The sequence below is a fragment of the Oncorhynchus nerka genome, linkage group LG20 (assembly GCF_034236695.1).
Source record: "Oncorhynchus nerka isolate Pitt River linkage group LG20, Oner_Uvic_2.0, whole genome shotgun sequence".
NCBI classification, from domain to species: Eukaryota; Metazoa; Chordata; class Actinopteri; order Salmoniformes; family Salmonidae; genus Oncorhynchus; species Oncorhynchus nerka.
The window spans coordinates 54,770,322-54,795,359 of record NC_088415.1 but is presented as its reverse complement, the minus strand read 5'-3'; the positions used below and the strand labels follow the sequence as shown (position 1 = coordinate 54,795,359).

Genomic DNA, 25,038 nt, shown 5'->3' with positions numbered 1-25,038 from the left:
CTAACAGAGAGACTGGAAGACGTCTGGAAAGAGAATTGGTTACAGATTCTAAGAGCAGGTCCGACACTGATATGTAAAATATTCAACACCAGCACTTAGAGTGAGCTTCACTTAGAGCTTCACTTAGAGCTTCACTACCTGCCACCTGGCGGTGGTATATGACCTATTTCATCAAACTGACAAAAATGTGTATTGCTCTTCAATCGTTTTATGAAATGGATTAGTGCATAATTGTTGATAGCCGTTTGTTGTTATTCATTGAACATTTCCCATATGCAGTCAATACAGTGGAGATTGTCCACACACCAGAGCCCCAGACAAGATCGGAATTCTTACAATGTATCTGTCCTCTCAGAGCAATACTTCAAAAATCTATCTAATATCAAAAATCTATCTCACTCAATTGGGCATCCATTTCTTTCTTTATGGTGACCAGGACACATTGTTGCTAAAGTATACAGTTGTGGCCAATAGTTTGAAAATGACACAAATATTAATTTTCACAAAGTTTGCTGCTTCAGTGTCTTTAGATATTTTTTGTCAGATGTTACTATGGAATACTGGAGTATAATTACAAGCATTTCATAAGTGTCAAATGCTTTTATTCACAATTACATGAAGTTGATGCATAGTCAACATTTGCAGTGCTGACCCTTCTTTTTCAAGACCTCTGCAATCTGCCCTGCCATGTTGTCAATTAACTTCTGGGCCACATCCTGACTGATGGCAGCCCATTCTTGCATAATCAATCCTTGGAGTTTGTCAGAATTAGTGGGTTTTTGTTTGTCCACCCGCCTCTTGAGGATTGACCACAAGTTCTCAATGGGATTAAGTTCTGGGGAGTTTCCTGGCCATGGACCCAAAATATCAATGTTTTGTTCCCCGAGTCAATTAGTTATCACTTTTGCCTTCTGGCAAGGTGCTCCATCAAGGCATTGTTCGTCACCAAACTGTTCCTGGATGGTTGGGAGAAGTTGCTCTCGGAGGATGTCTTGGTACCATTCTTTATTCATGGCTGTGTTCTTAGACAAAATTGTGAGTGAGCCCACTCCCTTGGCTGAGAAGCAACCCCACACATAAATGGTCTCAGGATGCTTTACTGTTGGAATGACACAGGACTGATGGTAGCGCTCACCTCGTCTTCTCTGGACAGCTTTTTTCCGGAAAGGGGATTGATCAGAGAAAATGACTTTACCCCAGTCCCCAGCAGTCCAATCCCTGTACCCGTTGCAGAATATCAATTCGTCCCTGATGTTTTTCCTGGAGAGAAGTGGCTTCTTTGCTGCCCTTCTTGACACCAGGCCATCCTCCAAAAGTCTTCACCTCACTGTGCATGCAGATGCACTCACACCTGCCTGCTGCCATTCCTGAGCAAGCTCTGTACTGGTGGTGCCCCGATCCCGCAGCTGAATCAACTTTAGGAGACGGTCCTGGCGCTTGCTGGACTTTCTTGGGCGCCCTGAAGCCTTCTTCACAACAATTGAACTGCTCTCCTTGAAGTTCTTGGTGAATGGTTGATTTAGGTGCAGTCTTACTGGCAGCAATATCCTTGCCTGTGAAGCCCTTTTTGTGCAAAGCAATGATGACGGCACGTGTTTCCTTGCAGGTAACCATGGTTGACAGAGGAAGAACAATGATTCCAAGCACCACCCTCCTTTTGAAGCTTCCAGTCTGTTATTCGAACTCAATCAGCATGACAGAGTGATCTCCAGCCTTGTCCTCGTCAACACACACCTGTGTTAACGAGAGAATCACTGACATGATGTCAGCTGGTCCTTTTGCGGCAGGGCTGAAATGCAGTGGAAATATTTTTGAGAGATTCAGTTCATTTGGATGGCAAAGAGGGACTTTGCAATTAATTGCAATTCATCTGATCACTCTTCATAACATTCTGGGGTATATGCAAATTTCCATCATACAAACTGAGGCAGCAGACTATGTGAAAATGTATATTTGTGTCATTCTCAAAACTTTTGGCCACGACTGTACATTTATGTTATCGCACAAGGTCTATTCTACACCAATCACACATCCTAATCATATCTGCTGTTTTCTCCCTCTCCCCTCTCTCCACAGATTCCTGTCAGCTCACACTAAACCCAAACATAGGCTTCTACAACATCCACCTGACTGAGGGAGACCAGGAAGTGACAATGAAGGGACCCAAACTGTGCCTCAACCATCCAGAGAGGTTCCACATTCTCCAGGTGCTGTGTAAGAATGGTCTGTCTGGGGCCCACTTTAACTGGGAGGTAGAGTGGAGAGGAAAGAAGGCCTACATAGCAGTCTCTTACAACAACGTCAGCAAGATGGGCTTTGGTCCAAAAGCCCAGTTTGGCCTCAATGATAAGTACTGGGGTTTACTTTGCACCAAAGAAGCCTGTAGTTTCCTACATAACAACATAGAGACTAAACTACCTGCCCCTGAGTCCTGTAGTAGGGTAGGGGTGTACCTGGATCACAGGGCTGGAGATCTGTCCTTCTACAGCGTCTCTGAAACAATTACCCTCCTCCATACTGTCCAGACTGTATTCACTCGGGCCACTCAACCAAGGGGCTTTGGGCAGAGCTAAATTTATTTCGCTCCAGTGATAACAGATATTAGACTCCCAGGTGAAAAGAAAGGCAATCTATTTAAGCACACACAAGCACACTAAAGCGATATACACAAACAGACCCATAACAGACATTTACTTGTATAATTTATAATGAAAACAGGTTCAAAACATTAGTCTCCCTTATATAAACTGTAACAGTGACCTTCGATCATACTTACAACCGTGCCCTTTTATTTAATCCCCATTCAGTATTGCCATACTTGAGCAATACATCAGAAACCAAGTGCATAGGAAAAGGTGTGATATGATATCAATAACGCACTTCATACTATAAAAACAGAACAAGACAGGACAGTACGGAGCTTGTCATCCCGGTTGGCTGTCCATCTGTGAGCCCGAATGGAAGGATCTGATGTCTTCTCCTATGAACTCATTCACTGCAGGCAAAAAGACATAGCAACCAGTCAGACATTTATATATGAATTCATGCTGTATACTGTATCAATAAATCTATACAAACAAACATGGTACAAATGTATTGTTACTGTTGTATCGATGCAGACCAACACCAATGAGAACCTCCCACAAACTTCTCACCTTCCTCTAATGTAATGTGGTGAAAGGATGATGAGCTGGCAAATTCCAGGGGGCTCTCCTGCATTTTAGGTCCAGCCTGAGCTTCCCTTTCCCCAGGTCCCCTGCCCTGGTGGTCCCATACCTCATAGTGGGAGTACGGTGGTGGGTAGAAGTCCTGATAAGGGCTAGGGTTGGAAGGAGGCGAGGGGCAGACCTCATGAGGGTACGGGTAGTGGGGGAAGGGAGAGGTAGTCATGGGGGGACGAGGGGAGGAGGAGATGGGGCTGCTGGAGGGGAAGGGACTCAGAGAGGAGGAGTGGGAGGGAGAGGGGGAAGAGGACAGGTATGGGGAGTCCAGCCAAGGGGAGGGGGAGGGAGGCTGGGGGACTCTGGGGTAAAAGGGAGGCAGTAGCTCAGTGAAGCCCAGCTCCAAGTTCTCAAAGCTGGCGTGTCTCTCCGACAGAGAACCTCTGCTCTCCTCCACAGCTTCCGGCTTGTGGCAGTACTCCTGGTAGCTCTGGCCGGGGTAGGGGGGAGAGCAGGCTGAAGGGTAGGGGGGAAGGTGGAAGGCCAGTCCTCCCTCCTCGAGCATGGGATCATTCCCCCGGTGCACACCGCTGTCCACCCTACTGGGCCCCCTCATGGAGCAGAGTGTCACCCCCTCCAGGGGCAAGGCAGAGGGATGCGACAGCAGAGGGTCCTCCTCTTTAAACATGACTGAGGGTGAAAAATAAGTGGTAATATGTAGTCTGGTCCCTGACCACGTAGATAAATACCATGGAGATGAATTGTTCAAAATGAACCAAAAACAACAAAGATAGTTCCAGTCTCAGCTGAGAGGCTGATGGATGAAGTGAGGCGAGACTCACCGGGCAGGTATTTGAAACAGTGAGTGCTGCTCCTTTTTCTCTTCCCGTTGGAGACGTAAAGGCACACAGATACTGGGCGGCTCACTGAAAGGTCACTATAGGCTGGAACTCGCACACACAGCAAGCACTGGGGGAGGACAACATGAACAATGTACATTACAATTCTCGTACATGTGCATGAACACTTATGCTCGCACACTCAAACACACATACACCCAGAAACATATTATTTACCTCACTACTGTTGTCACGGTCAACATGTGCCTCCTCTTCCCACTGTAGCTTTCCATCTGGTAAATAAGGATATCAATTATACTTTATTTAATGGATGGTGCACATTGAACATTGAAGAATTGTACACAATCATGCTTACACACACACACACACACACACACACACACACATCATTACCTGTCCCTCTTTCCATAAAAAGCACTCTGGACATGGGCAGGAAGTTAGACCCACCCAACAGTAGCTCCTCCCCTCCTTCCACAGAGCAGGATGTAAGACTGACCGACTCCACCACTGGCAGCTCCTGAGCAGAGCGCTGGGCTGAGGAGAGAGATTGAGAGGAGAGAGAGAGAGAGAGAGAGATAGAGAGACACAGAGAGAGAACGAGAAGACAGATGATTCGCTAGGATATTGCTAAATATGATACCTTATCAAAATACAAACTCAAAGAAAGTGACAGGACAGGGAGAGTTGACTGTGTTTGTTGGCTGGCTACTCACAGCACTCTATAGGAAGGGAGGCGACCTGCAGGGCCAGCACCCGTCCAGGCGGGGCCACGTGAGGGGCCAGGGGGAGGTGGGTACGGAACACGAGGCGCACACGCGTGTTCTTCCTCCCTACGTCCGTCTCTCCTTTCCTCAGCTCGATGTCCGAGTTCCTCAACTTCAGAATGCCAGCACAGTCAATGCTGCGAGACAGAAAGGCTGTCTTATTCGCCACATAGACACACACTCACACCGTACAAAATACCATCTACACACTTACTTAGTACACACACATATACATACACAGGAAAGCTACTCTTTCTGCCTACTCTGTTACTCCATACAAACCTTTTGTGTCCATTCTCTTTGTTTCTCTGTTACTCACAGCACAGTCATGTTGGTATCTGGGTTGAGGGGGATGTCCAGTATTTTGGTGCCAGCTTGGACGCTCTCCTGACTGGCAGTGCCCACCATCTTCCCTGTCACCCTGAGGATCAGAAGAAACGCTTTTACAATAAATACCAAAACACACCAAAACACTGAGGAGGCACATACAATCACAGATTCACTGTAGTATTGTCGCACGGTCGCCTACCTGTGAATCTGATAGAAAGGATGAGGCCGGATGGACCTGTCATCAGCTGTTCCCACAAACACCTGCAAAGAGAGTGGCTGTCTCTCTGTGTACCCAGTCAGCTGGAAGAGACAGAAAAGAGAGTTATTGTTTAGATATATACTGAGGGTACAAAACATGAAGAACACCTTCCTAATATTGAGTTGCAACCCCCCTTTTGCCCTCAGAACAGCCTCAGTTCGTCGGGGAATGGACTACAAGGTGTCGAAAGCGTTCTACAGGGCTTCTTTTTTTAAACAATTTTATTTCACCTTTATTTAACCAGCGAAGCTAGTTGAGAACAAGTTCTCATTTACAACTGCGACCTGGCCAAGATAAAGCAAAGCAGTGCGACACAAACAACAACACAGAGTTACACATGGACTAAACAAGCGTACAGTCAATAACACAATAGACAAAAAAGAAAGTCTATATACAGTGTGTGCAAATGGCATGAGGAGGTAAGGCAATAAATAGGCCATAGTAGCAAAGTAATTACAATTTAGCAGACTAACACTGGAGTAATAGATGAGCAGATGATGATGAGCAGATGATGGTGTGTAAATAGTGATACTGGTGTGCAAAAGAGCAGCAAAGTAAATCAAAACAATATGGGGATGAGGTAGGTAGACTGGGTGGGTTATTTACAGATGGACTATGTGCAGCTGCAGCGATCGGTTAGCCGCTCAGAGAGCTGATGTTTAAAGTTAGTGAGGGAAATGTAAGTCTACAGATTCAGTGATTTTTGCAATTTGTTCCAGTCACTGGCAGCAGAGAACTGGAAGGAAAGGCGACCAAAGGAGGTGTTGGCTTTGGGGATGACCAGTGAGATATACCTGCTAGAGCGCGTGCTACGGGTGGGTGTTGCTATCGTGACCAGTGAGCTGAGATAAGGCGGAGCTTTACCTAGCATAGACTTATAGATGACCTGGGGCCAGCGGGTCTGGCAACGAATATGTAGCGAGGGCCAGCCGACTAGAGCATACAGGTCGCAGTGGTGGGTGGTATAAGGTGCTTTGGTAACAAAACGGATGGCACGGTGATAGACTGCATCCAATTCGCTGAGTAGAGTATTGGAAGCTATTTTGTAGATGACATCGCCGAAGTCGAGGATCGGTAGGATAGTCAGTTTTACTAGGGTAAGTTTGGCGGCGTGAGTGAAGGAGGCTTTATTGCGAAATAGAAAGCCGATTCTAGATTTGATTTTGGATTGGAGATGTTTGATATGAGTCTGGAAGGAGAGTTTACAGTCTAGCCAGACACCTAGGTATACAGTGGGGCAAAATAGTATTTAGTCAGCCACCAATTGTGCAAGTTCTCCCACTTTAAAAAAATGAGAGAGGCCTGTAATTTTCATCATAGGTACACTTCAACTCTGACAGACAAAATTAGGAAAAATAATCCAGAAAATCACATTGTAGGATTTAAAAATTTATATAATTTATTTGCAAATTATGGTGGAAAATAAGTATTTGGTCATCTACAAACAAGCAAGATTTCTGTCTCTCACAGACCTGTAACTTCTTCTTTAAGAGACTCATCTGTCCTCCACTCGTTACCTGTATTAATGGCACCTGTTTGAACTTGTTATCAGTATAAAAGACACCTGTCCACAACCTCAAACAGTCACACTCCAAACTCCACTATGGCCAAGACCAAAGAGCTGTCAAAGGACACCAGAAACAAGATTGTAGACCTGCACCAGGCTGGGAAGACTGAATCTGCAATAGGTAAGCAGCTTGGTTTGAAGAAATCAACTGTGGGAGCAATTATTAGGAAAAGGAAGTAACAAAGCCTACCATCAGTAACACACTACGCCGCCAGGGACTCAAATCCTGCAGTGCCAGATGTGTCCCCCTGCTTAAGCCAGTACATGTCCAGGCCCGTCTGAAGTTTGCTAGAGAGCATTTGGATGATCCAGATGAAGATTGGGAGAATGTCATATGGTCAGATGAAACCAAAATAGAACTTTTTGGTAAAAACTCAACTTGTCGTGTTTGGAGGACAAAGAATGCTGAGTTGCATCCAAAGAACACCATACCTACTGTGAAGCATGGGGGTGGAAACATCATGCTTTGGGTCTGCTTTTCAGGACGACTGATCCGTGTAAAGGAAAGAATGAATGGGGCCATGTATCGTGAGATTTTGAGTGAAAACCTCCTTCCATCAGCAAGGGCATTGAAGATGAAACGTGGCTGGGTCTTTCAGCATGACAATGATCCCAAACACACCGCCCGGGCAACGAACGAGTGGCTTTGTAAGAAGCATTTCAAGGTCCTGGAGTGGCCTAGCCAGTCTCCAGATCTCAACCCCATAGAAGATCTTTGGAGGGAGTTGAAAGTCCGTGTTGCCCAGCAACAGCCACAAAACATCACTGCTCTAGAGGAGATCTGCATGGAGGAATGGGCCAAAATACCAGCAACAGTGTGTGAAAACCTTGTGAAGACTTACAGAAAATGTTTGACCTCTGTCATTGCCAACAAAGGGTATATAACAAAGTATTGAGATAAACGTTTGTTATTGACCAAATACTTATTTTCCACCATAATTTGCAAATAAATTCATTAAAAATCCTACAATGTGATTTTCTGGATTTTTTTCTTATAATTTTGTCTGTCATAGTTTAAGTGTACCTATGATGAAAATTACAGGCCTCTCTCATCTTTTTAAGTGGGAGAACGTGCATAATTGCTGGCTGACTAAATACTTTTTTTCCCCACTGTATATAGTTGTCCACGTATTCTAGGTCAGAACTGTCCAGAGTAGTGATGCTAGTCGGGCAGGCGGGTGTGGGCAGCGAACGGTTGAAAAGCATGCATTTAGTTTTACTAGTGTTTAATAGCAGTTGGAGGCCACGGAAGGAGTGTTGTATGCCATTGAAGCTTGTTTGGAGGTTAGTTAACAAAGTGTCCAAAGAAGGGCCAGATGTATACAGAATGGTGTCGTCTGCGTAGAGGTGGATCAGGGAATCACCCGCAGCAAAAGCGACATTGTTGATATATACAAAGAAAGAGTTGGCCCGAGAATTAAACCCTGTGGTACCCCCATAGAGACTGCTAGAGGTCCGGACAACAGGCCCTCCGATTTGACACACTGAACTCTGTCTGCGAAGTAGGTGAACCAGGCGAGGCAGTAATTTGAGAAACCAAGGCTATTGAGTCTGGCGATAAGAATACGTTGATTGACAGAGTCGAAAGCCTTAGCCAGGTCGATGAAGACGGCTGCACAGTAAGGTTTTTTATCGATGGCGGTTATGATATCGTTTAGTACCTTGAGCGTGGCTGAGGTGAACCCATGACCAGCTCGGAAACCGGATTGCACAGCGGAGAAGGTACGATGGCATTCGAAATGGTCAGTGATCTGTTTATTAACTTGGCTTTCAAAGACTTTAGAAAGGCAGGGCAGGATGGATATAGGTCTATAACAGTTTGGGTCTAGAGTATCACCCCCTTTAAAGAGGGGAATGACCGCGGCAGCTTTCCAATCTTTAGGGATCTTGGACGATACCAAAGAGAGGTTGAACAGACTGGTAATAGGGGTTGCAACAATGGCGGTGGATAATTTTAGAAAGAGAGGGTCCAGATTGTCTAGCCCAGCTGATTTGTAGGTTTTGCAGCTCTTTCAGAACATCTGCGATCTGGATTTGGGTGAAGGAGAATCTGGGGAGGCTCGGGCAAGTAGCTGCGGGGTGTCCAGAGCTGTTGGCAGGGGTTGGGGTAGCTAGGAGGAAAGCATGGCCAGCCGTAGAGAAATGCTTATTGAAATTTTAGATTATCATGGATTTATCGGTGGTGACAGTGTTACCTAGCCTCATTGCAGTGGGCAGCTGGGAGGAGGTGCTCTTGTTCTCCATGGACTTTACAGGTTGCAAATTTCTGTTTGAAAAAGCCAGCCTTTGCTTTCCTGACTGACTGTGTGTATTGGTTCCTGACTTCCCTGAACAGTTGCATATCGCGGGGACTATTCGATGCTATTGCAGTCCGCCACAGGGTGTTTTTTTGCTGGTCAAGGGCAGTCAGGTCTGGAGTGAACCAAGGGCTATATATATATACAGTGCCTTGCGAAAGTATTCGGCCCCCTTGAACTTTGCGACCTTTTGCCACATTTCAGGATTCAAACATAAAGATATAAAACTGTATTTTTTTGTGAAGAATCAACAACAAGTGGGACACAATCATGAAGTGGAACGACATTTATTGGATATTTCAAACTTTTTAAAAAAATCAAAAACTGAAAAATTGGGCGTGCAAAATTATTCAGCCCCCTTAAGTTAATACTTTGTAGCGCCACCTTTTGCTGCGATTACAGCAGTAAGTCGCTTGGGGTATGTCTCTATCAGTTTAGCACATCGAGAGACTGAATTTTTTTCCCATTCCTCCTTGCAAAACAGCTCGAGCTTAGTGAGGTTGGATGGAGAGCATTTGTGAACAGCAGTTTTCAGTTCTTTCCACAGATTCTCGATTGGATTCAGGTCTGGACTTTGACTTGGCCATTCTAACACCTGGATATGTTTATTTTTGAACCATTCAATTGTAGATTTTGCTTTATGTTTTGGATCATTATCTTGTTGGAAGACAAATCTCCATCCCAGTCTCAGGTCTTTTGCAGACTCCATCAGGTTTTCTTCCAGAATGGTCCTGTATTTGGCTCCATCCATCTTCCCATCAATTTTAACCATCTTCCCTGTCCCTGCTGAAGAAAAGCAGGCCCAAACCATGATGCTGCCACCACCATGTTTGACAGTGGGGATGGTGTGTTCAGGGTGATGACCTGTGTTGCTTTTACGCCAAACATAACATTTTGCATTGTTGCCAAAAAGTTCAATTTTGGTTTCATCTGACCAGAGCACCTTCTTCCACATGTTTGGTGTGTCTCCCAGGTGGCTTGTGGCAAACTTTAAACAACACTTTTTATGGATATCTTTAAGAAATGGCTTTCTTCTTGCCACTCTTCCATAAAGGCCAGATTTGTGCAATATACGACTGATTGTTGTCCTATGGACAGAGTCTCCCACCTCAGCTGTAGATCTCTGCAGTTCATCCAGAGTGATCATGGGCCTCTTGGCTGCATCTCTGATCAGTCTTCTCCTTGTATGAGCTGAAAGTTTAGAGGGACGGCCAGGTCTTGGTAGATTTGCAGTGGTCTGATACTCCTTCCATTTCAATATTATCGCTTGCACAGCCTTGGGATGTTTAAAGCTTGGGAAATCTTTTTGTATACAAATCCGGCTTTAAACTTCTTCACAACAGTATCTCGGACCTGCCTGGTGTGTTCCTTGTTCTTCATGATGCTCTCTGCGCTTTTAACGGACCTCTGAGACTATCACAGTGCAGGTGCATTTATACAGAGACTTGATTACACACAGGTGGATTGTATTTATCATCATTAGTCATTTAGGTCAACATTGGATCATTCAGAGATCCTCACTGAACTTCTGGAGAGAGTTTGCTGCACTGAAAGTAAAGGGGCTGAATAATTTTGCACGCCCAATTTTTCAGTTTTTGATTTGTTAAAAAAGTTTGAAATATCCAATAAATGTCGTTCCACTTCATGATTGTGTCCCACTTGTTGTTGATTCTTCACAAAAAAATACAGTTTTATATCTTTATGTTTGAAGCCTGAAATGTGGCAAAAGGTCGCAAAGTTCAAGGGGGCTGAATACTTTCGCAAGGCACTGTATATATATCTGTTCTTAGTTCTACATTTTTTGAAAGGGGCATGCTTATTTAAGCTGGTGAGAAAATGACTTTTAAAGAACGACCAGGCATCCTCGACTGACGGGATGAGGTCAATATCCTTCCAGGATACCCGGAACAGGTTGATTAGAAAGGCCTGCTCGCAGAAGTGTTTTAGGGAGCATTTGACAGTGATGAGTGGTGGTCGTTTGACCGCGGACCCATAGCGGATGCAGGCAATGAGGCAGTGATCGCTGAGATCCTGATTGAAAACAGCAGAGGTGTATTTGGAGGACAAGTTGGTCAGGCTAATATCTGAGGGTGCCCATGTTTACGGATTTAGGGTTGCCTGGCAACTACTACCATACCCCGTTCAAAGGCACTTAAATATTTTGTCTTGCCCATTCACCCTCTGAATGGCACCCATACACAATCCATGTCTCAACTTCTCAAGGCTTAAAAATCCTTCCTTGACCTGTCTCCTCCCCTTCGTCTACACTGATTGAAGTGGATTTAACAAGTGACATCAATAAGGGATCATAGCTTTCACCTGGATTCACCTGGTCAGTCTATGTCATGGAAAGAGCAGGTGTGCTTAATGTTTTGTACACTCAGTTCATACAGTATGTGTTATTTTGGGATTGAAACCATAATAATATAATTTACTTATTATACCTTAACAACCGGATGTCCCCCTGGTGATGCCTTGACGGCTCCTCTGCTTCCCTCCGTCTCGTAGTGGGCTCGGTGGTGTGGGCGGGGCTGCACCTCGATACGCAGTTCATATTGGTCAAACTGAGTTGGCAGAGGCCAATCAAGTGGTGGCAGAGCATTGGATCTGTAAGAACAATGGACCAGTCAGATGTGTGGGCGGGGCTGAGGGGAACATCCTGGCCACCCAAAGAATAATAATGGCAACACACTATTGAGGGATACTGTATAAACACATTGTGTAACCTGAACAGAGGGCTGTGGGCGCTGGCTCTGGTCCTCCCCCAGCCCAGAGCAGGGGGCACAGACAGGTAGTCCATGCCCATGGAAGGGGCCTCTCTCCTCTGCTGCAGCGGCTCTGGGAGTGGGCAGTGGGAGCTATGGGCTGGAGCCTGCACTTGCTCCACCTCCCTGGGGGAAACCTGGAGGACACAAGCCAGGGACTTCTGGTTGAGCATGAAAACAAACTATGGAACTTAAGATCTACAAACCACCAGCTGACCTGCTCCAGTGACGTCTTCCTGGTCTTCTGTGGGATGCTCAGCTCAAAGCTGCTGTTGGGACCCTGTGACTGAGAGGTGGAGTCTCCTTCCTCCTGGTTACAGGAGTGGTCCTCAGAGTAGCTGCTCCTGCGGGAGGTGCAGGGGGAGGCCAGGGGGGAGTTCCTGCGCTTCTTACCCCCCGGGGAGGTTGGCCGGGAGGAGGGCGACAGGCAGAAATGGGAAGTGACCTCATTGAGATCCTCCTCCTCTACTAGCAGCGAATCACAGCTGGACGCAGGACTGAGCCAGCCGCGAGAAGAGGGGCTGGAGGCAGGGCTTGGGCTCAGGGACCCAGTGCCGGTGCCGCCGTCGCGGTAGCAGAATGGGTCCAGTAGGGGGAGGTAGAGGCGCTCCCTCTCCCAGCCACCTCCTGTGTCCCAGTAGTTACTTCCTGCTGGGGCAGTGTCATCCTCTGGAGAGATAGTAGTGATCTGGATGCTAGGGCACTCCAACACACGGGACTCTGAGACCTGGGAGAGAGAGAGAGATGGAGAAAACCAGACATACAGACAGACATATGTCAGAACATTGACCCAGTGAGTCCCACTCCAACGCCGGTGCGATTTGGACTTCTAACCCCTTTAACATTGTGCGTTTGAGCTACAGACCTCTTGTACCAATGAATGTGTCTATTTCTACTGCATCTGTTGGTAACAACCATTAGTCTGTGTGATTAACCGGGGCTAAGCTAGAGCGGTGTTTGTGAGACAAGGGCAGATCCCAGAAGCGGTCCAGGGACGGGTCTTTTTACAGAAACGTCTGTAGAGTCCGAATGGTTAGAGCTACAAACTATTAAACATATCTATGAAAAGCTGAGACTCTCAGAAACATGGACATGTTTTGCTCTATGACTCTCACAAGCTACATAGGAGTCGCTGGAAGGTAAGGGGTATTTCTACATAGAAGATCATAGCAGATCTGAAGGACATAGTGTCTATAATACCGTAAAAAGCTCACATCGTTGCTGTCACATACTCCACACGGTTGTCACTGACTAGGTGGATATTCATTTCCCACTGAGAAAATCATTTCTGTACTTACAGCATTATTTCGATTTTTTTTAATTGTTGCTTTGCTTTGGACATTTTTTTGTGTTGACATTTGAAGGCAACAGTTTATGTCAAATGTTTTTTGTGTTGTACTTGTAGCCCTTGTTGTCCTTAGAATGAAATGGTAAAACACTTAGTTGTCAGGCTAAATATAACAGCTAGACATGCAGATAAATGAAAGTCATGTAAAATGATTTTTGCCGGGGTCTCGGGACTGATAGGGTTAACAATAGAGACATGTACAGTAGGGACCATACTGTAAGGACAGGTATGGCTTCCAGCATCTCTGTCCCACTCTCACTGACCAGGAGAGTAACTGGCCCATCTCTAACCACTCACTTGTACAGATCGCGCCGGAAGACTCTCATAAGTCCCGCTGAACTCCCTCACCAAGGCACGCCTGGGGGGCGGGGAATGCATCCCAGCCCTTTGACTGGCTGAAGAAGACGGTGGGGTAGGGATGCCGATTGGCTGGCCTACATGAGTGGCAGCCAGGTGGCTGTCTGTGACCAAACACAAAAGGTGGAACAAGTGTCAGGAGTCTCTCAGTTACAGTTGACATGGTAAGTTGTATCCTACTGAGTTCACTGTTAAGAGAGTAGAGACCAAATACATTCACGTTGAAGAGTGAAACTACTACTAGAAAAAGTATCCCCTAACTCTCATGAATGGTAATAAAATAAGTAAGGAAATGTCCCTTAGTGATGTTTTAACTGCACATTACACTAAACATTACCCTGCTGTGGTGTGGTGGTGCAGTAGACAGTACCAGGGAGTTAGGGTCACTGTAAAGCACAGTGTCCACCACTGGCCAGTGTCCATTATGGATCACTGGTCAGCCTAGTGCAGCAGTGAAGAGGAACAGTACGCACCGTGGTAACTTCTCTTGTAGTACGTTTAAGGCTAGGGTGTGGTATGGACTATTTTATGCCCAGTGTGGGCGGCAAAGAGATGCGTGGGTGGGTGAGAGGGGTGTGTATGAAAGCTGAAAGGGGGGGGTTCGAAGAAAAGGGGTGAAGGAGAGGGAGGGAGAAAGTAAAGGAGGGAGAACGGAGGGAGGGAGGTGTGGTGTGGCTCGGTAAACAGAGATTGAGGTTTCAATCCAGATGGCAGCTGTTAACTTCACTCACACGCACAGCTGATTAGAACCACATTGAATGCTGCCCTTACACACACACACACACACACACACACACACACACACACACACACACACACACAATCACACAACATACAGGCAAGCACAAGCATGCAATACACAGCACGCAAACTCCATACACACAAACACACACACATCCCCCACACGCAGACAAGCACACACTAGGCCTACATCCAGACACATAACTTATCTATATCCAGGTAGAGAGAGAGAGAGAGAGAGAGAGAGAGAGAGAGAGAGAGAGGGGGGGGCAGAGAGAACAGGAGGCCTCATACTTTTACCAATGATGAACATACTCAGATCAAGTCAAACTAAATAATTCTCATGACAAACACCACACAGAGACAAATAACTACAGTGTGGATTAGACATCAACATTGGGAACCATTGACCATCTTCTTTTCCCCTTTCTGTCATTCTCTCTCTGTCAATCTCTCTCTCACTGTCACACACATTCACACACACTATCCAAGAAAGTGTTCTAACCGGTATTGCTCGACGTTGGGAGCGACAGGGAGCTCTCTGTCCTCTCCCCTGCGACGGTGTGCTCCTGGTCCGCGTTGCGCAGCGGGGATGGGCCCCGGAGTTGGCGCGGCGGGTCCTCCTCAAAAACCAACTTGAACTCGAACTCCCCCTCCTCCCAGCCCGAACCCGGAGCGGCCCCCATCCCCTCAGCACGCGGAATAAATCAGAGAGACTGATGAAGAGAGCACCCTGGCTGAAAAGATTGAGATCTACCTAAGTGTGATCCAATAATAATAATACTTTCCTTGGTCCTTTAAAAAAAAAAACATCGACGTTTTCGCAAAATGTATACGTTCAAGGGTAGGTCCAACATTCGTTCTTGTGGTCGTTCTTGCTCAGAAACTCTCTCTGTAACTTTTTACAATGTCTTCCGCCGATAAGACATCTTTTTGGACCACCGCTTCATCTATTTCATTCGAAGTTTTGGAGAAGACAAATGTTATGCGCAGGCTAGCCTATATCGTTGAGTTCTTTGAAATTCGTAAACGATCGGACCGTTATCTATCTATTCCATCACAGGCTATCAGTGTTTCATTCTATTGCTCTCTCGCCATCCTTTCTTCTATTCGACCAGTAAAAAAGTGTATCAAATATTTTTGTAGTACTTTACCCTTAATTGCCTTTGGGTGGGTTTCTCAGCACAGTTGGACCATTACTGGAATTCCATAGGACATTTGGGTTGTCAGTCAAGGAGACCCCCTCCCCTCTCCCCCTGCCTATGTCCATGAGCTGAGGAGGTTTGCTTGCTTTGAGATTTTTTTACCAAGTTCTCATAAATAATGAATCAGTTATGTGGCATATACTGTAGATTATTGCATACATTTCCTCTGACAGTTTGACATCACATCCTTGTATTTCCAGGCGTTTTCTGCCTTCCCTCCCTCCCCCATCACCAAACTTTTTAAATGGCATCAACTGGAGTGTAATACAAGTAATGAACTGGCCCTCTTGAGCCAGATGTTTGGCTGGTGGGCTGTTCTTCCCTGCTGTGGCCTCACTGAATGTCCCAGTGCTCTCTGTCACAAGAAGGACAATGATGCTTCGCTGTCACTCAGAGAGCATGAAGAGGCCAGGCTGTTTCCTGTGGTGTTTTACATGACAGCCTCCACCCCTCTTCTGTTTTCTTCCCTTTCTCCTCCCATTACCCCTCTCCCCCTTTCTCTTTTCCCTCCTCCAGCTCTCCCAGGCTCCCCCCCCCCCCCTCTCTTCCTCCCTTCCTCGCCTTGCCTTGCGAGATCTGTTTCTGATTATCCTCTGTAGTCTGTCTGCACTCTGTCTGAGACGGGAGACGGGAGACGAAAAGCTTAAATAAACATGCTCCCTCCCTCTCTTTCTCTATCCCCCCCCCTTCTCTCCGTCACTCACCCCTCCTCCAGTTCTCACAATCATTATGCTATACAGGAGTTGGATACTTTTTTTTTTGTGTCTCACTTTCTATAGTTCATACTCTTGGGGATGTGGGTACTGGTATCTTTTATCCAAATTAAGATAGTTAAATTTGGTGAATGTTGTTGCACAATCAAGATTGAGCATTGCCTAAAGACTGCTTATTATTTAGGGTTATAGTTGAAATTAGGGGGGATTGGGATAATTTAGTAGGATTATGGCCTTCATGGAGTTTTGGCAAGAAATTAAAAAAGAGCTCTTTAGAATTGATATAATCAGTAGCGTTTTATTTGGGAGGCAAATGAGTGTTACAAATTAGAAGGGTGATATGTGGGTCAAATCCTCAGGCTGGGTTTCAGCTGATGTCAACAGTTGAATGTCATACTTATTGACGGAGGAAGATAGAATTATGTGGATATGTTGCCACCATGTGGTAAAAAGGTGGAATAGTCTTTCCATAACATTCCCAGAAAGGGAATATATACAGTACAGGGCAGGGGTATTATAATCCTACCCTGGAGGTCCGGAGAACCGGCTGTTTTTTTGTTCTACCTGATAATTAACTGCACCCACCAGGTGTTACAGGTCTAAATTAGTCTCTGATTAGAGGGGAAGAATGAAAAAACTGACTTCGAGTTCCAGATTTGAATTTGAGAGGTATAGGAGATGAAAGAGTGTGGCAGGTAGCCTAGCGGTTAAGAGAGTTGGGCCAGTAACCGAAAGGTCGCTGGTTCTAATCCCTGAGCCATCTAGGTTCAAAAAAATATGTTGATGTGCCCTTGAGCAAAGCACTTAACCCTAGTTGCTCTGGATAAGAGTGTCTGCTAAAAACTCATATCATATATTCAGTGTATCCAAACACCAGGGGGAAGGAAGTGTTTATGATAACACATTTATATTTCAACGACAGAGCTAAAATCAGAAAAGAGAGTGGCTGGATGCATGTTTTGGTGGTGAGTGTGTTAGACAAGAACTGACAACTGTCAGTTCTGAAGAAATCAAATGTGTGTGTGATGGTGAGGTCCATGTCTTTATGTACCTGGACAAGGGAGTATCATTTTTCACTCACTCCTTAACTTTCCGTCTCTGCTTCTGCTGTCCTCCTTTTACCTTGTGCCCTACCCCGGAAATAACCAACATTCCTGGGTAAGTGTCAGAGCTCTGTGAGCAAGTGTGTGCTTGTGTGTGATTAGTGTCTAACACTCTTTCTGTGTACATGTTTGCGCTTGTGTGGTTTTGGTGGATCATGGTTGTGAAAATTGTATGTTTGCGTCATCAACACACTCTTATAGGTACCCTGGGGATACAGAAATATCCACCGTGATGGATGAGAATGGGAAATGTTTAAAGATTGTAACAATTTGTACAGCAATTGTTTTTTTTTACAAATTTTGCAAGCATAATAACATAATTGTTATTACATTTCACTAGCAGATGAAGTATCATTTGGGTTTCCGAGTGGCGCAGTGGTCTAAGGCACTGCATCTGAGTACTAGAGGTGTGACTACAGACCCTGGTTTGATTCCAGGCTGTATCACAACTGGCCATGATTGGGAGTCCCATAGTGCGGTGCACATTTAGTCCAGAGAGAGAGAGAGAGAGACAGACAGAGAGAGAGAGAGAGAGAGAGACAGACACAGAGAGAGAGAGAGAGAGAGACACAGACAGACAGACAGACAGAGAGAGTGAGAGAGTGAGAGTGTGTGTTAGGACACACCTCTCTTGCCCCTCACAGCGTGGGGCAGCACATTTTTTAGGGAAAATATCGGGGAAAACAGTTGTAAAGAAGAACATAGACTGTCAGAAAGAGAGAGAGATTGGGATACGAGCTGTCAGAAAAGAGAAACAAAAAGAGAGCATAGAAAAATAGAAAATTGATCCCACCACATAATTACATGCCCTACTCAGATCCATTGCTCTTTATCATCATCTTCATCATCCTCTAAATGCTGAATTGGTTAATAAGGTGAGTGGCTGCAAATCTCCTGAACTTTTATCTGGCACATACTGTATTATCATTGTATGCTCATTGTCATTTTCTGTCTCGCTCTCTCTCTCTCTTTCTCTCTCTCTCTCCATATCTCTTTTTAATCGTTCCTCATTCATTTTCCATTCTCTTTTCATTTCTTTACAAAACTTTTACATTTCTTTCCTCTTTTCTTCATGTATTTTCTCATTGCATCAAGTTCCATCTCTCTCTCTCCTCTCTCCCCCTCTTCTCCATGTGTTGGTGAGCCCTTCCTGTCTCTGTGTGGTTCTGTGTTCCTTGCTGTTGACCTAACTCTGCCTTGGTTCCTCATGTTTACACATCTCTACACGGATCTGCTTTTGAAAGACACTAAAGCTGTTACAGTGCCGTAGTCTGGAAAGTAGGGTGTGTTTTATGTTCTCACATTCCCAAAGAACAGTTGTATTCTTTCTAGCAATTCAACCAGCATATAGTACAATTATAATACAGTACAATTTTAACTGCTTCAATTTAGTCCCCCCCCCCTTTTTCTTTGTTAAAATAACTGGAAGAGGGGAAACTTGTTATCCTGTTAATAGCCTGTCAAACTAGTGTGATGATTGGCACGATTTCCACTTCTGTGAACCATTATTTGGTGTCCTTCCTCTGCATAGCTTGACAGAAAGTTAGAAACAGAACGTACAACATGGAGGAAGACAAGTACAATGCCTTTGATGAAAGGAGGATAGGATTGTGCCAATGTTGAGTATTGTGAGAGAAAGAGAGAGTCTTTCGAAGGAGCAGTGTTAACATTCGGCATGTTTTAGCATGCCGTCTCAGTGCTCTGCCAGTGTGCTGTTGGCCAGGAGGCCTAATGTGAATATTTGCTTTGCCTGATTCAGTGGCATCACATTTGATGTGTGCTGCAAAAACATTGTCTACCGCAAGGAGACAAGAGTAGTAGGAGATAGAGAGAGCTATGTATCTCCAATCCCAAATCAAACCGTAGTCCAACCCTTTGGCACTTGGATTCAATTGGTGCAAACAATATGTAATATGCAAAACAATACACCTAACTTGGGTTCGAAGATCAAGCTCGATGCCACTTCCCAAATCCAAGCTTCATAAGAACAGGTCGAATTTCACCCAAATAGTACTATGCATGACTTTCTCTTTCTCTCTGTTCACCTCTCTCCCTCAGAATCAATAACAATCCCAATGGCCAATGACAGTGACTTCCTTCGTTCTTCCGACTCATCCATCCCCTTCCTTGATGTCTTCAATGACACAGAGATCAAAGATGACATCAATGTCCTGTTCTCGAACAGCACTGTTGAGGATCCCAGCGTTGTGAGTAACAACGCCACCACAGCCATTGGGGCCCTCATCCTGGGCCTGGTCTTCCTCCTCGGCGTTCCAGGGAACCTCTTCATCATCTGGAGTATCCTGGCCCGTGCCCGCCGACGCTCCGTCACCACCATCCTCATCCTCAACCTGGCGTGCGCCGACGGCTCCCTCATGTGCCTCACCATCTTCTTCATCATCTATTTGGCTAGGCGGAACTGGGACTTTGGCACCTACATGTGCAAGGGGGTGTTTTACCTGTGCAACACGAACATGTATGCCTCCATCTTCCTCATCACGCTGATGAGCCTGCACAGGCTGGTGGCAGTGGTTTGGCCCCAGCGGGTAGCGGCCCTGGCCAGCAAGAAGATGGTAGTTCGGGCAATAGTTGTGCTCTGGGTCCTGGTGTTCTTCATGGCTATCCCAGCTCTGGTGTTCAGGGAGCAGAGGGATGATCGTGACGAACTGAACAAAACCCAACGGGTTTGTGCCTCAGATCACAGAATGCCTCAACATGTAAGTTTAAGCGATAAGTGAATATTAAGTTAATAGCGGAGTTAGGTACATAATATATTGTTCTGGTTTAAGTGCATTGTTATTTATGTTGATACAGGTACGGTCATGATATGACTACTAAAATCATAAATCCTAACCAATCCTACATTTTTGCTCGAGATCTTGTTATGACAGACTCATTCATGTTCACATACGCCTGGTATTCCACTATGATGTCACTACATGTGAGCAGTTAATCGTTACCTCATTTTTCATGTTCAGTTGGTGTTCCAGTACACCTTTGAGACTGTCGTGGGATTCCTGGTTCCGTACGGGATTATAGTGAGCAGCTACGTCTGCATCCTGAGACGCCTCAGACAGACCAAATTCCATCGCAAGGTCCGCAGTGAGAATCTCATCCTGGCCATCGTTGTGATGTTTGCCATCTTCTGGTTGCCCTATCACGTCATCAACATAATACAGGTGTGTGATCATATGGGATTGGTTAATTTTGACGTTTCACTCAGAATGTGGTGAGCAGCACAGGAAGTTGTGCTATTTTACAGTGAAGGAATGAAGGAAAGGTTTTGCTCTGTGGTTGCTTCTCCTAGGTGGTGGCTGAGCATTTGAAAGACGATTCAGCAACAAAAAAGAGGTAAGTGCTCACCAACTGACCCAACATTTCCCCTTCCATTTTAATATAACATAAGCACCGCCATACAATGACAGTAAAAAGACTAATGGCAACATGAACTGCATCCCTCCCTCTGCAGACTATATATGATATGGCAGTCCAGTCGTGCTGTGACCTCCGCTCTGGCCTTCATCAGCAGCTGTGCCAACCCTATTCTCTACACATTCGCTGGGAAGTCCTACATCAGAGAGAACGGCATGGCCTTCATGGCTCGCCTCTTTGAAGGGACATCTCTGGACACTGGGATAAGGAAGGGCCAGCAGACAACCAGGGGCAGGGAGGGGAAAAGACTCAAAGAGACATTGTCTTTCAGCAGCACTGGGGGCAATGCTGTGATGAAATGAAAATAGACACTCATATGCAGGGTTGCATTGCACATGCTATCCACTCATCATGACGATGCACTCCTGCACACAGACTTCTTACTTTTTTTTTTATTGCTATATAGATCTGCTCCTCTACTTGCATATGGGACCATCTGAAACAATCCCTACAATATTCAGTGCACCTCATGTGAGACACAAGTTTCTCACTAGACCCAACTTCTCTGCCACAATTCTTTTGTAAATGTGTTTGTCAAATGTGCCTTTTTTACTTTTAATTCATTGCTTGTGCCTCTTGAATGTTTGTTGAATCGCACGCAGGCATTCAATACCCTGCGTTGACAGCCACACACCCAACAACCACAGTACTAGCACACAAACACATATTCTCAACCCCTGCCCCATGGAGAGCATCACTCCAGACACCACACAGCCAGAGCACCACACAGCCAGAGCAGCACACAGCCAGAGCAGCACACAGCCGGAACAGCACACAGCCAGACACCACCCAGCCGGAGCACCACACAGCCGGAGCAGCACACAGCCAGACACCACCCAGCCAGAGCACCACACAGCCAGAGCAGCACACAGCCAGACACCACCCAGCTAGAGCACCACCCAGCCAGAGCACCACCCAGTCAGAGCACCACCCAGCCAGAGTAGCACACAGCCAGAGCAGCACACAGCCAGACACCACCCAGCCAGAGCACCACCCAGCCAGAGCAGCGCACCATCAGAGCACCACACAGCCAGAGCAGCACCCAGCCAGAGCAGCACACAGCCAGAGCACCACCCAGCCAGAGCACCACCCAGCCAGAGCAGCACACAGCCAGAGCACCACCCAGCCAGAGCACCACCCAGCCAGAGCACCACCCAGCCAGACACCACCCAGCCAGAGCAGCGCACAGCCAGAGCAGCACACAGCCAGAGCAGCACACAGCCAGAGTACCACACAGCCAGAGCAGCACACAGCCAGAGCAGCACACAGCCAGAGCAGCGCACAGCCAGAGCAGCGCACAGGCAGAGCACCACACAGCCAGAGCAGCACCCAGCCAGAGAAGCACACAGGCAGAGCACCACACAGCCAGAGCAGCATCCAGCCAGAGCAGCACACAGCCAGAGCACCACCCAGCCAGAGCACCACCCAGCCAGACACCACCCAGCCAGACACCACCCAGCCAGAGCACCACCCAGCCAGAGCAGCGCACAGGCAGAGCACCACACAGCCAGAGCAGCACACAGCCAGAGCAGCACCCAGCCAGAGCAGCACACAGCCAGAGCACCACCCAGCCAGACACCACGCAGCCAGAGCAGCGCACAGCCAGAGCAGCACACAGCCAGAGCACCACACAGCCAGAGTACCACACAGCCAGAGCAGCACACAGCCAGAGCAGCACACAGCCAGAGCAGCACACAGCGAGAGCAGCACACAGAGGACAACATTGTCATCCTGTGTGACTCCAACGACAAATATCTTGATGGAAGACGGCTGTTCCCAAAGAGAGGAGTGAGGAAGATCTGGTGCCCAACTATGCAGTCAGCCCTTGGGATCCTGGCAGAGCAGAGACTGAGACCACCGACTCACATAATCTTTCACACAGGGACGAAAAATCTCTGCAAGCAGGGTGGATGTAACCAAGGCTCTGACCAAGATGTTTATTTTTTAATATTTTTTATTCAGTTTAATTTAGTAAATACTAAATTGTTGGTTAAGGGCTTGTAAGTAAGCATTTCACTGTAAGGTCTACAGCTGTTGTATTCGGTCCATCTGACAAATAAAATGTGATTTGATTTGATGTTGATCTATTAACAATTTTAGAGACATGGTTGAGTAGGAACATTTCTGACACTGAGTTAAAAATCCAGGGTTACATATTAAAATAATGTAACTGTCATTGATGAATGGTAACATTTACAGACCACCCAATGCCCAAGTAGACTCCATTAACAATATGATCACCACAGTAATTGAATGCATTGGTCAAATGGATGGATCATGTTATAAGAATAAGATAAGATAATAAGAATCTGCTAAGGATTATAAAACTATTTTAAAAATATGTACTTTACTGAATTAAAGTACCAACTAGAGTCAATCCACAAACTCATAATGGGACTTTGGTGGATTGGATCTTGGTGAAATGTCCTGACAGGATTATACACTGCTCAAAAAAATAAAGGGAACACTTAAACAACACAATGTAACTCCAAGTCAATCACACTTCTGTGAAATCAAACTGTCCACTTAGGAAGCAACACTGATTGACAATAAATGTCACATGCTGTTGTGCAAATGGAATAGACAACAGGTGGAAATTATAGGCAAGACACCCCCAATAAAGGAGTGGTTCTGCAGGTGGTGACCACAGACCACTTCTCAGTTCCTATGCTTCCTGGCTGACGTTTTGGTCACTTTTGAATGCAGGCGGTGCTTTCACTCTAGTGGTAGCATGAGACGGAGTCTACAACCCACACAAGTGGCTCAGGTAGTGCCGCTCATCCAGGATGGCACATCAATGCGAGCTGTGGCAAGAAGGTTCGTCTGTCAGCGTAGTGTCCAGAGCATGGAGGCGCTACCAAGAGACAGGCCAGTACATCAGGAGATGTGGAGGAGGCCGTAGGAAGGCAACAACCCAGCAGCAGGACCGCTACCTCCGCCTTTGTGCAAGGAGTAGCAGGAGGAGCACTGCCAGAGCCCTGCAAAATGACCTGTAGCAGGCCACAAATGTGCATGTGTCTGCTCAAACGGTCAGAAACAGACTCCATGAGGGTGGTATGAGGGCCCGACGTCCACAGGTGGGGGTTGTGCTTACAGCCCAACACCGTGCAGGACGTTTGGCATTTGCCAGAGAACACCAAGATTGGCAAATTCGCCACTGGCGCCCTGTGCTCTTCACAGATGAAAGCAGGTTCACACTGAGCACATGTGACAGACGTGACAGAGTCTGGAGACGCAGTGGAGAACGTTCTGCTGCCTGCAACATCCTCCAGCATGACCGGTTTGGAGGTGGGTCAGTCATGGTGTGGGGTGGCATTTGTTTGGGGGGCCGCACAGCCCTCCATGTGCTCGCCAGAGGTAGCCTGACTGCCATTAGGTACCGAGATGAGATCCTCAGACCCCTTGTGAGACCATATGCTGCTGCGGTTGGCCCTGGGTTCCTCCTAATACAAGACAATGCTAGACCTCATGTGGCTGGAGTGTGTCAGCAGTTCCTGCAAGAGGAAGGCATTGATGCTTTGGACTGGCTGCCCGTTCCCCAGACCTGAATCCAATTGAGCACATCTGGGACATCATGTCGCGCTCCATCCACCAACGCCACGTTGCACCACAGACTGTCCAGGAGTTGCGGGATGCTTTAGTCCAGGTCTGGGAGGAGATCCCTTAGGAGACCATCCGCCACCTCATCAGGAGCATGCCCAGGCGTTGTAGGGAGGTCATACAGGCACGTGGAGGCCACACACACTACTGAGCCTCATTTTGACTTGTTTTAAGGACATTACATCAAAGTTGGATCAGCCTGTAGTGTGGTTTTCCACTTTAATTTTGAGTGTGACTCCAAATCCAGACCTCCATGGGTTGATAAATTTGATTTCCATTGATAATTTTTGTGTGATTTTGTTGTCAGCACATTCAACTATGTAAAGAAAAAAGTATTTAATAAGAATATTTCATTCATTCAGATCTAGGATGTTATTTTAGTGTTCCCTTTATTTTTTTGAGCAGTGTACATTCAGGTGTTCTTTCAGTGATCATTCCATCATCTACTCCATTTGGAAAATTAAGATACCCAAAGCACCACCCAAATTGACTAATTTAAGACAATATAAAAATGTAATTATTTATTATTTCATTTA

The 25,038-nt window shown here is 46.2% G+C and overlaps 2 protein-coding genes across 2 annotated transcripts; one reads left to right on the top strand and one right to left on the bottom strand.

Annotated features, from left to right (window-relative positions):
* Nucleotides 1–2,685: 2,685 nt before the first annotated feature.
* On the bottom strand, nt 2,686–15,764 carry LOC115102796 (nuclear factor of activated T-cells, cytoplasmic 4-like). Its single transcript, XM_029623098.2, has 13 exons — nt 14,955–15,764; nt 13,649–13,812; nt 12,221–12,730; nt 11,965–12,140; nt 11,683–11,845; nt 5,315–5,415; nt 5,105–5,206; nt 4,735–4,922; nt 4,415–4,555; nt 4,238–4,293; nt 4,004–4,130; nt 3,156–3,851; nt 2,686–2,995 (listed from the first exon to the last, which is right to left on the bottom strand). The coding sequence occupies exons 1-13, from the start codon at nt 15,133–15,135 to the stop codon at nt 2,925–2,927; spliced, it is 2,676 nt and encodes an 891-aa protein (XP_029478958.1). The 5' UTR covers nt 15,136–15,764; the 3' UTR covers nt 2,686–2,924.
* Nucleotides 15,765–17,975: 2,211 nt separating this feature from the next.
* LOC115101733 (leukotriene B4 receptor 1-like) lies at nt 17,976–22,979 on the top strand. Its single transcript, XM_029621201.2, has 5 exons — nt 17,976–18,345; nt 19,529–20,187; nt 20,449–20,649; nt 20,778–20,821; nt 20,940–22,979. The coding sequence occupies exons 2-5, from the start codon at nt 19,546–19,548 to the stop codon at nt 21,202–21,204; spliced, it is 1,152 nt and encodes a 383-aa protein (XP_029477061.1). The 5' UTR covers nt 17,976–18,345; nt 19,529–19,545; the 3' UTR covers nt 21,205–22,979.
* Nucleotides 22,980–25,038: the final 2,059 nt, after the last annotated feature.

Coding starts and splice junctions, on each gene's coding strand:
- LOC115101733 (XM_029621201.2), top strand. CDS start 19,546: ATGGCCAATGACAGTGACTTCCTTCGTTCTTCCGACTCATCCATCCCC. Junction 20,188..20,448: donor ATCACAGAATGCCTCAACAT/GTAAGTTTAAGC, acceptor TTTCATGTTCAG/TTGGTGTTCCAGTACACCTT. Junction 20,650..20,777: donor ACGTCATCAACATAATACAG/GTGTGTGATCAT, acceptor TGCTTCTCCTAG/GTGGTGGCTGAGCATTTGAA.
- LOC115102796 (XM_029623098.2), bottom strand. CDS start 15,135: ATGGGGGCCGCTCCGGGTTCGGGCTGGGAGGAGGGGGAGTTCGAGTTC. Junction 5,416..11,682: donor GGGGACATCCGGTTGTTAAG/GTATAATAAGTA, acceptor TGTCTCTTCCAG/CTGACTGGGTACACAGAGAG. Junction 4,556..4,734: donor CTCCCTTCCTATAGAGTGCT/GTGAGTAGCCAG, acceptor CTCTCTCCTCAG/CCCAGCGCTCTGCTCAGGAG.